This window comes from Mytilus edulis, chromosome 11 (assembly GCF_963676685.1).
Source record: "Mytilus edulis chromosome 11, xbMytEdul2.2, whole genome shotgun sequence".
In the NCBI taxonomy this organism is placed as follows: Eukaryota; Metazoa; Mollusca; class Bivalvia; order Mytilida; family Mytilidae; genus Mytilus; species Mytilus edulis.
In genome coordinates, this window is record NC_092354.1 from 55406345 (window position 1) to 55419246 (window position 12902).

General features: G+C 32.2%; 1 protein-coding gene across 10 annotated transcripts in view; it reads left to right on the forward strand.

Moving 5' to 3' along the window:
* Positions 1-12902, forward strand: part of LOC139495838 (cilia- and flagella-associated protein 337-like) — a 48135-nt gene that overhangs the window by 11495 nt on the left and 23738 nt on the right. For 5 of the 10 annotated variants that reach the window (XM_071284227.1, XM_071284224.1, XM_071284229.1 and 2 more), the window contains 8 exons: positions 355-442; positions 1724-1857; positions 2751-2765; positions 6886-6999; positions 7435-7561; positions 8664-8699; positions 11311-11375; positions 12176-12240. In XM_071284227.1, coding sequence (XP_071140328.1) covers positions 355-442; positions 1724-1857; positions 2751-2765; positions 6886-6999; positions 7435-7561; positions 8664-8699; positions 11311-11375; positions 12176-12240 — 644 coding nt within the window. The remainder of the gene's footprint in view (positions 1-354; positions 443-1723; positions 1858-2750; positions 2766-6885; positions 7000-7434; positions 7562-8663; positions 8700-11310; positions 11376-12175; positions 12241-12902) is intronic. The other 5 variants (XM_071284228.1, XM_071284230.1, XM_071284232.1 and 2 more) reach the window with 1 other exon arrangement.

A 12902-nucleotide genomic window follows, 5' to 3' on the forward strand; every position in this document is an offset into this window, starting at 1 on the left:
GTGCTCAACCCTCCCCTAACGTGGGAAAGTGGTATAAGAACACAACACCAGAGCAAACTGTAAAAATCAGTTGACAAGAACTCGACTCATCAGATTGGTATTTTTCACAAAAATCAAATAATAAAAAGGAAAAATTATTCAAAAGCACTGATCTAAGAGTACAAGCTACTGAAGCCAGTTCATAGTCCATTAACTAAGGAAAATCATGTTCTCTCAAACTGAATCAGTTATTTACTAATCAATAAACATCCAATGGATTAAGTGTAAAAAAAAACCTCATATATAGTCTAAGAAAGCATGTTCTTGTGCTATTCATAAATATTAAACTTATTGAAAAAATGGTCTTTATTTCAGCCATTTATGACATGAGTACCAAGATGGAGTTCAGTCCACAGTATAAAATACAGAATTTACATCACACACCACTAAGTCTGGATTACTGGTAAGTATTAACATAAGACAAGACCTGATTGTATATTTACAAAGAGTTAAATGTGTTACCTTTTTTCCATATATATGTTTAATTAACAAAAGCATAAGCAGGACAGAATTTCCATAGATGCTAGCCATTGAAAATCCTCATAACTGATATGAAATAGAAGGTATGTGAAAGCGACTCCTGGTTCTTCTAATTGGAAAATGAAAAAAGTATTTGAGATCTGTTAATATGATTTAGAAATTCCAAAAAACAGCCATCTGTTAAAAAAGAGGGACAAAAGATACCAAAGGGACAGTCAAACTCATCAATCTAAAACAAACTGACTACGCCATGGCTAAAAATGAAAAAGACAAACAAACAACAGCACACACAACACAACATAGAAAACTAAAGAATAAACAACACAAACCCCACCAAAAAACTAGGGGTGATCTCAGGTGCTCCAGAAGGGTAAGCAGATCCTGCTCCACATGCAGTAATAATAAGTATTAAGTAATAGGTTAATACTGTATGTGTTGTTTTGGTTTTGTTTACAATTTTTAGGACCTAATCTTTTCATAATGTTTTGTTTTCAAGCATTTCTTGTACTTGATTTTGAATCTTCTTACAATATCAAATTAACTCAAGGGAATATTTTTCATTACTTTGTTTTAATCAGGAAACAGGATGAGAAAAAAGTTCTTAATAAAAAAAAAATCCAGTTTACAAAACTTGCATTTGACCTTCAAACATAAGGGAAAACTTCAAAAAATGCAAAAATGTCTTGTTTTCAATCCTTGTTGATATTCAGATGTGAATGAAGTTCTTGATACTCTTTTGAAAGAGGGACGAAAGATACTAGAGGGACAGTCAAAAACTGAAAATAAACTGACAATGTCATGGCTAAAAATAAAAAGACAGACAAATAAAAGTACAGAAGACAAAACATAGAAAACTAAAGACTAAGTAGCACAAACCCCAACAAAAACGGGGGGTGATCTCAGGTGCTCCAGGAGGGTAAGCAGATCCTGCTCCACATGTGGCACCCGTCGTGTTGCTTATTATATTATGTTGCATTAGCAGTGCAGATAAATACATTATAGAAAAAGGTTAAAGTTTGTCAAATGTCCTGAACATGCATGATAAATTTGCCACTAGACATTAAACAATTAACAATTAATAACGTGGTCAATGGTTAGTATTATTTATCCTCATGAATGTTCACTTAGCTCCAACCTGAAGAATGAAAATAGGGCCATGTTGTTTGGAAGATGTCTAACATATTAAAGTTTGTTTACTTTTTAGGTCCAACCCAAACAATGTGAACGAGGCCATGTTGGTATGGGGAGATGTAGGAGGGTATGTCAATGCTTTATACTTTAGTTCCGTTACCATGGCATTGTTTGATAGACCACCAGCTCCAGCAGGAGAAAAACAAGGTAAAGAGTTGCTTCCTTTAGTAGTTCATTTAAAAGGGATTCTTCTTTTCTTAAACATTTTAAGTTTTGGTTTATAAGATTTATTTTGTAATCGTATAGGAGGTTTTATAGAGGCTAGCTTTCTTTTTTATTTGGTTTATTTTCTTGATTTTATTAGAAAATAGAACAACTAAATATTAGGATGTGTAAATTTTGTGATAGTGTAATTGATGATTAGAATTAGACTATGCAGTTTAAAAATCATGGTCTACCATCTCTCAGCCAGTGGTCTATAAGTCTTTGAACTTGCAGCATCTCTACAGATATTTCCTAGGTGATTTTTAAATGTGTAGAAATTCATCTAGAAATACACACTATGAACAGAAATAAATATTCATTTAAGGTTGTTGTTTTTTTTAATACTACATTGCAATAAAACCAAACTATTTAAATTATTATATTGTGTATTTTCTGGACATAACACACAAGGATGGATTTGTTGAATGTTTATTTGTCTGGCTATATCTATGTTACACAACATTCTTTAGGAGACCATAAAAGATACCTACACAGCAGCATGTTAGATACAGGTTCTGATACTGGCAGTTCAATTTTTACCACAACTAAAAAAGACATTTGGATGGACATGCATCACTTGACTTATATAAATTATCTTTACTTTTATCTCTTGTATTCTCATCTTTGCAATTTATTATTTGATTGGATACAGATATTGTCACATGTCTTTTAAAGTAATACAGATATTGTCACATGTCTTTTAAAGTAATGAAGAAAGTTCAACAAGTTGCCAATAAATTCAGTCATACAGAATTAAATTTATGAAAGAGAATCTATACTATAGGAACAAGATATTCACATGATTTCCAATAAATATTGTATTTAATGATTTTCAGCATCTGCATTAAGTGGTAGGTTGGTTGTCACATGAGGGAGGATGAACATCATTATTTATTATTATGTCCATACTTGTTATAATTTCCATTAACTTGTTACCACATGTTTCTAACACAATTTGAGTATTTCATTTTAGTAACTTTTAGACATTTCTTTCTTTTTTGAATTATCTTGACAAAAAATGATTATTTTTTTTTTTTAAATTAGACGAAATGATGAAATACTTGAATTTAGATGATAAATAATACACAGTCTAAAAGGTATGATGTCTGGTTAATGATTGCCATTCATGAATTCCAAAATATTTCACTTTTCCCTGAAATTATACTTTGGATTGAATCACAAATATTTAAATATTTGTTCATTATTCAGAATATATAAGAATATTCTTTTAATTTGTATTATCTACAAATATCTGAAATGAAAAGAATTTGGTTTTCATATTCTGAAATGCTTAATTTTCTGCATGGCAACAATGTCACCTTTTGAAAACTTTTATTTAAATAAGGAGATTTTTTTCCAATATCCTGAAATATTTGGTAGGTTTTTTTTAAGTTTGGCGAGACAGTCATGTAACCATGACATCACATCTTATTCTAAGGCAAATTGTTTGTCTCCTGTCTACAAAAAACTTCGCTGAATAAAAGGGGGGCAATATATTTGAGGTGTATTAACAGCATGACTTTTAAATGATATAATTATAATGGTGGCTGGCTTGACATTTGGAAACTATGTTTATTTATGGAGTCCAGCTATCATACTTAGCAGAAATGTGTTGCCTATTCTTTTAACAAATGTTCTTTATATATGCAAATCAAATGGGTTTTTTCCAAGGTCCTGAAAAAAAATCCACAAATAACATTTCTGTCACTGTATCTTTTAAAACTGAGAAGAAGCTGTTATTTTAAATTTTAAAAATGAAAACTATAGATAAATTGTGACTTCGATGTCTCATTGGTACTCTTACCAACTCTTCTTATATCAGGTATATATATTGAGCAACAATTGTAATTTCTTTAAATTAAATATCAAATCTAAAAGGCTGTTACATATTCAAGTTTTTTTTCTGTAAAATAAAAACAAATGTTTTTTGTTTTCTAGCATATTTTTTTACAAAAAAATGTTCCAAAGGATCTAACTCTCTCCATATATATTTTGGAAGATATGAAAACAAAAAATCTTGTTTAGTCATTGATCCTCCTCCTGTTTTTTTACTATTCTTTTTTGTTTTTTGATTTTGTTTTTGTTTTTGTTTTTGTTTTAGATTTTGTTTTTATTCTATTTTTTTTAGATTAAATTTTGTAAAAAATGTGCTCCCATATTCATTTTTTTTATCAATTAAGCTTTTGAATAAATGAGTTCATTGGCAAAAATTGAGCCAAGAGAACAATTAAAAATTGCTGCAAAAAGAAAACAGAAAAAAAAATCAGGGTTTTTCGAAAAGGTTGATGAAAATGACAGCTTCTTTAACTCTTTGTTATGATTTTATCTTCTATATTTAATCTTATCTAATTCTAATTAATTTGTATCTTTTTCTGCTGTGTGTGTGACCTCTGACCTCTAACATTTAACTTCAACAGCTTGGCAAGGTAAGTTATTCTGGTATTTAGATGAATTGTTGTACATTTCCATAGATTAGGATTAGATATTGGCATGAAAAGACCATAGAACAATTAATTAGTCAATCAGTCATCTTTTTGAGTTCCCAATGTAGGATAATAACAGCTAGTGTACAGATACACTTTAAAATAAATATATTTATGCTCTAAGCCTTTAACTGACATTGTTGTTCAAATTTTAGTTATTTCATATTTGATTTTTTTTTTAATACAGTCGAACCTCGTTGTGTCGAACTCGGTTGTGTCGAAAACTCGGATGAGTCGAAGTAAGTTCTTGGTCCCGGCATAATTCCCATTTGATCAATGCATTTTAACCTCTGATGAGTCGAACTCGGATGATTCAAATTCTCGGTTAAGTCGAGGTAATTCTTAAGTTCCGTCGATGTAAAATTGATGTAATTACATATTTCAAACTTCATGTTAGAATTTTTTATCAAATAAATTTGAGTAGTTTGCCATTTTTGGGTCTTTTCTTAATGATTATCTGAGAAGTTGAAACTGGGAGGCCAAAGAGCTGTCAAACCTTATTGGATGGCACTATCATGTGCAATAGTTATTACTCCAAATTCAAAAAATTGAGGTTAACAAATCTGGGATTATTTAGAAAAGAAAAAGAGTGACCTTTTGCACAAACTTTTGTTTGTCTTAAAATATGACAGTTTATTTCAATTTTCACCAAATAGGATCAAGTACCAATTCTCATTTCAGATATATATTTGTTTACGGTTTTATGATTATAACTGCATGTAGATAAATATAAATGAGTAACACCTTGCTTTATTAATTTACACCATTGCATTTTTAAATATAAATGATTATTATGCATGCAAAGATTTAAATTGAATATTATTAAACTTTTTTCTGCTTGAACTGCATGAATATAACATTAAAAATAACAAACTTGCTTACACCTTGCATGGTATATCATATTAAAAACACTGTTTACATATTATATGGATAACTGGTTATCTGTTTGTTAGACCTGATAGACTGCTAAGGGAGATAACTGATGACTGGAAGCAAGCTGTAAAGGGAGATAACTTTTGACTGGTAGGAGTCAATGAAAGGGATAACTGATGACTGATATCAGTCTGTTAACCTGGTAGGAGTCTGCTAAGGGAGATAGCTGGGCCTTGAAGGAGTCTTTTAAGGAAGATAACTTATGACTGGTTATCTGTTTGTTAGACCTGGTAGGAGTCTGCTAAGGGAGATAGCTTGGCCTTGAAGGAGTCTTTTAGGGGAGATAACTTATGACTGCTTATCTGTCTGTTAGTCCTGGTAGGAGTCTCCAAAGGGAGATAGCTGGGCCTTGAAGGAGTCTTTTAAGGGAGATAACTTATGACTGGTTATCTGTCTGTTAAACCTGGTAGGAGTGTGTAAAGGGAGTTTGCTGGTCCTTGAAGGAGTATTGTAAGGGAGATAACTTATGACTGGTTATCTGTCTGTTTCACCTGGTAGGGGTGTGCAAAGGTAGATAGCTGGGCCTTGAAGGAGTCTTTTAAGGGAGATAACTTATGACTGGTTATCTGTCTGTTTCATCTGGTGAAGTGTGCAAAGGGAGATAGCTGGGCCTTGAAGGAGTCTTTTAAGGGAGATAACTTATGACTGGTTATCTGTCTGTTAAACCTGGTAGGAGTGTGTAAAGGGAGAGCGCTGGGCCTTGAAGGAGTCTTTTAAGGGAGGTAACTTATGACTGGATATCTGTCTGTTAAACCTGGTAGGAGCATCTAAAGGGAGATCGCTAGGCCTTGAAGAAGTCTTTTAAGGGAGATAACTTATGACTGGTTGTCTGTTAAACCTGGTAGGAGTGTGCAAAGGGAGATAGCTGGGCTTTGAAGGAGTCTTTTAAAGGAGATAACTTATGACTGGTTATCTGTCTGTTAAACCTGGTAGGAGTGTGCAAAGGGACTTTGCTGGGCCTTGAAGGAGTCTTTTAAGGGAGATAACTTATGACTGGTTATCTATCTGTTAGACCTGGTAGGAGTCTGTTAATGGATATAAGTGATAACTGTCTTTTTTTTACTTTTTTCTTTTATTTTTTTTTCTCAAAATTTAATAGTCTGATTGAAATTGATTTTTAGTCTCAGAAAATTGGGTTTATTTCAATTCTCAAACTGAATTTATGTCGTGATATTATTTTGGGTGTACCCCAACTCGAAATTGCATTTATTTCCTGTGATTTTTTACTCATTATATTTGAAATTAGTTTTGTACTACCACAAAAGGAGACAGAGAAGTCTCTTTGAATTTCAGTGCATTGATAATATAAAGGGGATAGGAGGGGATGGCATCCTGAATTCCCAGGGGAATGCTGAATTTGAAATTCTTTAAAAATATAACATTTTTTTCCTGATACTAAAAATTAATCAAAAAATCTAGTGTCCTGAATTCCCACCCAAATTCTCATTTAAACATTGATAACCAGTTGATATGTATATGTAAGCAGTGAAAAATGATAGAAAATTGGAGATATACAAGATATCCTGTCTTACTTTGGTTTTTTCTCACTTTGTAGAACCTTGTTTGAATGTAAATATCAATGATGTGTCCAGTGATGTTGCCAATGCTAAGTACAAGAATGTGGTCTACTTCTTCAAGGATTGTCATAAAGGACAGTGGGTCAGGCAGGGTGAGATATTTAAAGTTTTGTAAAACGTGATCTTTGTCTTCCTCAGGATAATTATTATCTCTCAAAATGATGTTTCCCAATTTCCAAATATATATTTGTAATTCACACTTTAGAAAAAAAGAAGATATGGTATCATTGCCAATGAGACAACTTTCCACCAGTGACCAAATGTTGTAGAAGCAACTGCAGGTCACTGTACTGCCTTCAACAATAAACAAAACTCATACTGCATAGCAAGCTATAAAGACCCCAAAATGACAAATGTAAAACAATTCAACCAAGAAAAGTAACAAACACTTATTACACATTTCTTATTTCTTAAATTAAAACTATATTTTAATGTGGCTTGCATGTTTTGTTAAGAACATTTGTTTTGTGAGAGTATAATTTGTTTCGCAATTTACCAGATTGAATTATTTATTTCACATATTGTAGTGAAGTACTCACAGTATTTAGATGCTTTTATCAGCTGTTCTACAACTAACAATAACTCCATGGCCATAGCTAAGATGGAGAAGGCAGGAACAGCAGAGAAAGGACCATCTGGACAACAAATAGATAAGTAAGATACATGTAAAAGCCAAAAATTGAAACTAGTATGCTTGGTAAAATTTGTCAAAAAGATGGAGCCAAATGAATTCTGTGAAATGTTTTAATGCCTACCTACAATAGTAGAGGGGCATTATGTTTTCTGGTCTGTGTGTCCGTTTGTTCGTTTGTCCATTCGTTCATCTGTTTGTTCATTCTTCCATCCATCTGTCCCACTTCAGGTTAAAGTTTTTGGTCAAGTTAGTTTTTTGATGAAGTTGAAGTCCAATCGACTTTAAACTTTGTCCACATGTTACCTATGTTATGATCTTTCTAATTTTAATGCCAAATTAGAGTTTTTACCCCATTGAACATAGAAAATGATAGTGCGAGTGGGGCATTTGTGTACTGGTGACACATTCTTGTTTAACTAAGTTTGCTATATCCCATTCTGGTAAAAAGCTCAGTGAGTTTCATATTGTGCATATAGGTTTTGAACATAACGATGATGGAAATTTTTAATGACCTTGACTGGCTATACAGCCCTCGCACGCTCAGTACATTACCAGCTTTTGATTAAATTTATATAAGGTACTTGTGTGTCATAAATTGGAATGGTTTTCTTTTTTGTTATTTGATCCAATTAAATATACTTATTACATTGGTTGCAATGAATTACATTGATTTCCCAGTTAAATAAAAATCGATAATTTCACATGTGAAATAAACGTGTTTATTTCACTCTCTGACATCATATAACAATAGGCGTTGTCAAGAGGTCGATAAAGGCAAATCAAAACAAATTGTGAATGCGTAGAAAAAAGATATAGTTCCTTACGTTTTACATTAATTTCTTTAAAAAAAGCCATTTGCCAATGTAATAAAAAGAATAACTAATTAAAGAATTCAAAGATCGAAAAATATCCAACTCATGACCGAACAACACTGATAATTAACTCATGCACTACGCGCAAACGTGAATTAATATGTTGTTGGGTCGCTCGTTGAATATTTTTCTATATTTGAATTCTTCGATAAGTTATTCTATAACTATTCATCTGAATGTAACACAAACATTGATATCAATTTTAAACCTTTTTTTACGATTAACTTATATGATTTGTATTATTTTACAGAAACAAGCCGGTTAGCCGAAGTATAAGTCGAAGACCGTAAGTTTTCAAGTAAAAACAAATTTTGACATAGAAATAATAGTAACCCTTGTTTTTAGTCAAGTAAGGGGAAAGAAGTTAAAGGCTATTATATTTATGTATGTGCAGTGATGTCGTTAGAAGCCGGCAGCCGGCGATTTTCGCCGGTTATTGTCCTTTTCCCGCCGGCTATTTTTGCATGAGTAAAAAAAATTAATAAGATAAAAAAGATAATCAGGTTAATATTAAAAAATAATTGTTCAATGCATCAGCTTCCACGATTAAAGTCGCGATAAACAAGGATGTAAATCAGTGTTTACCTTTGACTAAATATAGTTCACGTAAATGCAGTCCGCTGATTGGTCGTCTATTTAAAGTCGGTAAGTATTGTAATGTTTGCAAGGATAAAAAGAGAGACGTTCCGATGGACATTATGACCCTGTTTGGTTTTTGCTTCAAGAGAAGGAATAAGCCAAAGATGACAATAGCATGTTATGGAAATTAATATATCAGTCAAATAAAAGAAAGTATAATATATATAATGTTGTCAAGAATCTGGAAAACAGCACCTTTTGAAGTTCACATTTCAAAGCCCACGACCACGTGGTGTCCAGAGAATGAAGGTCAATAACGAAAGTAGAATATTGTCGACCACAAATAATTTTTAAAAATATCTTTTATAGTTCAAAAGGATTTTAGTTTACTGATTACTGAACAGTTAACAAATAAGAGAAAATAAAACGACATAGCTTGACAACATGTTTGAAATACGTGTACAAGTCTTATATGAGAAAAAAGGGGGTCATTTGTCACTAAGTACGTACGCAAATAAATCGATCAAGATATTTAATAAATTCGATTATTTTTGAAATAAAATTATAATATTTCACCTATTATTTCACAGGCACTTGCCTGTATATTATTTACATATATTCAAGAACAGACTTCCTTAGTTGTCTTACAAAAGACACCTTCCCAGAAAAAAATATAATATAGATTAGCCTTGCCAGGACTACGGATTCTCATTTAAAAAAAAAATCAATGTGATTGAAGTCAACAACAAAAATAAGACAAAATTAACATTTTCCCAAGCATCTAAATCACTCTCAGGTATGCTCAGAATGCAGGAATTTTAGTCTAAATTTTCAAATCTTTTTGGGGATAGCCAAGGACGTATATTATGTTAGTTATACGTCCTTGGGATAGCATACGATTTTATAAAATATAGCACCTCTGTAACAGTTTTAACTTTGAAATCGAAGCTCCAGCTGACTACTAGTCAGTGAATATTGTTTTTAATTTTGTAAAAACAAAACCAACACTTTTTTAATATAAAATTAAAACATAATGTTCTCAATGTCACAATTACAATTTTCATTTAAAACTAAATTATTCAAGTGATAATTCAAACCAGAGACAATATGTTTCTATTCAAACTAAGATTTTTGGATTCTTTCAGTTCAAAAATATTTACTAGCAGTCAACCTGCAGGAAAATGCACAAAAATGTATATTGGTCCATCAAGATGATCAATGATGTGATCACATGTACAGAAAATTTACCCATCATGTTGCTAATTTTAGTTAATCATTTACATTATCTTCAGTAAAAAATGATGTTTTCAGAGGTCTGAATAAGGGTCTAGGACACCTCCAGAATGCAGGATTTTGCACCATTTTAAAAAAAAATCCTGGGGCCCTTGAGCGGTCCCCAGACCCCCCGCCGTAGTAGCGACGAGCAAGCTCGTCGACGCGAACGGCTTCGCCGTCCGCATGTACTTGCCGCCTATTTTAGAAATTCAGCCTGCTTCTTCAAAACTTAGTGACATCACTGATGTGAGACATTGAGGAATCCATCTTGGAAATAAGGGAATAACACGTAATACTTTTGAAAAGATGCAAAAAACAAAATTCATGGATGATCTAAATATAAAAAAAAAAATTACAATTACTTAAGAGTGGCCTCTTGATTTTGCACCTTCTCCAAAGTGTGGAATTTTTGAGTCAGAACAATAATCAAAATTGAAAAATGATACCCACTTAGCTGCTTAGCTGGTAAACTAGTAAAAGTGGGAAAAAAATAATCCTAAAACACAGTTGAATATAGACAGACAAAATCAAGGCTAAAACAAAATGACAAAAAGACAAACAACAGTCTACTTAACACAACATAAAAATACTGAAAACTGAGCAACAGGAACTCCTCCAAAAATTGACTTGCTAAGTGGGTGAGGGTAAAACTTGAGACCTATTGAGTGTCCACTCCACACTAATTAAGGTGGTACCCAACACTTTCACTAAAATTAATTTGGCTCGTTTAATTTTCAGAAAATTTTGACAAAGTATTTACTTGACCCTTTGACAAAAATATAAAAATTTCAAAATATTTGAACCAACCATTTTATCCAAAAAAATACACTGGTTATATAGCAGTTTGACAAACACTAATTTTGATCATTGAGAAGCTTAATATTCCATTAACAACGCAATGTAATTAAAACGTTTAGCTGATTTTACAGAGTTATCTCCCTGTAGTGTTAGGTACCACCTTAAAAAGAATTATAAATGTATTTATACATGAGATAAGACAACAGACAACACATAGAACAAGGATGTTTCGTTTCCTTTTTCAGGACATATTTTGACATATCACAAGGAGTCAATGCTTTTGATTACAGCCAGAATTTGAACTTGATTGGTAAGCATGTTGTGTAAGAAATAATAGAAAATAAAAATGCTGATGAAAGCAAAAACTGTTTACTTAAAATTCAATGAAATTCAGAAGAAATCATCAAAAATTTAACTTCATTAATAAATTTCAACCAATTAATTGCTGAGAACAGATATATCATTAGTGAGGAGAAATATTTTTCTCACACCGCTAAGAAATGTGAAAATATCACAAAAATTTTAAAAATGTACATTAAACAGTAGCTCACATTCATTGAAATATTTTTTTTTATTATTTTTATATTTGATTTTCTGGGTTGGCTAATTTTTCCTTTCAGAAAACACATTTGAGTTAAAATCTCCACTAATATTTTCCTGACAATACTTCAGGTTACTATAAAGTCTGTCATTGAAGTGTCCAGTTTTATTTTACATGCAAAAGTCATGTGGTTTAAGAAGAAATTTATGCATTGTTGGGATGAATAATATGTTCTATCCCTGAATACATCAAGTTTTGCATGATGTCACCTTGCAGAATCTCGTCTGAGGTAGAAATAGAAATGTATAGTTGAATATTTCAAGTTGAAATCTTAAAAAATCGATTAGTCTGTCTGAAAAACTAGATGCAAAGAAAAATATCAATTGTTACAACATTGAAGACCCATTGGTGACCTTCTGCTGTTTTCATGCTCTATGGTCGGGTTGTTGTCTCTTTGACACATTCCCCATTTCCATTCTCAATTTTATTAAACTTTCTCATTGAATCAAATAGCAACTATCACAAAATCTCTTATATTGTATAATATTGTGTTTCAATTTCTATTACAGCTACTGCTGGTGTAAATCATCACATATGTCTGTGGAATCCTTATGTCAACTCTAAACCTAATGGGGTAAGTCAAACTTCTAGCCACACATATGTCTGTGGAATCCTTATGTCAACTCTAAACCTAATGGGGTAAGTCAAACTTCTAGCCACACATATGTCTGTGGAATCCTTATGTCAACTCTAAACCTAATAAGGTAAGTCAAACTTCTAGCCACACATATGTCTGTGGAATCCTTATGTCAACTCTAAACCTAATGGGGTAAGTCAAACTTCTAGCCACACATATGTCTGTGGAATCCTTATGTCAACTCTAAACCTAATGGGGTAAGTCAAACTTCTAGCCACACATATGTCTGTGGAATCCTTATGTCAACTCTAAACCTAATGGGGTAATTCAAACTTCTAGCCACACATATGTCTGTGGAATCCATATGTCAACTCTAAACCTAATGGGGTAAGTCAAACTTACTGGTGTAAATCATCACATATGTCTGTGGAATCCTTATGTCAACTCTAAACCTAATGGGGTAAGTCAAACTTACTGGTGTAAATCATCACATATGTCTGTGGAATCCTTATGTCAACTCTAAACCTAATGGGGTAAGTCAAACTTCTAGCCACACATATGTCTGTGGAATCCTTATGTCAACTCTAAACCTAATGGGGTAAGTCAAACTTCTAGCCACACATATGTCTGTGGAATCCTTATGTCAACTCTAAACCTAA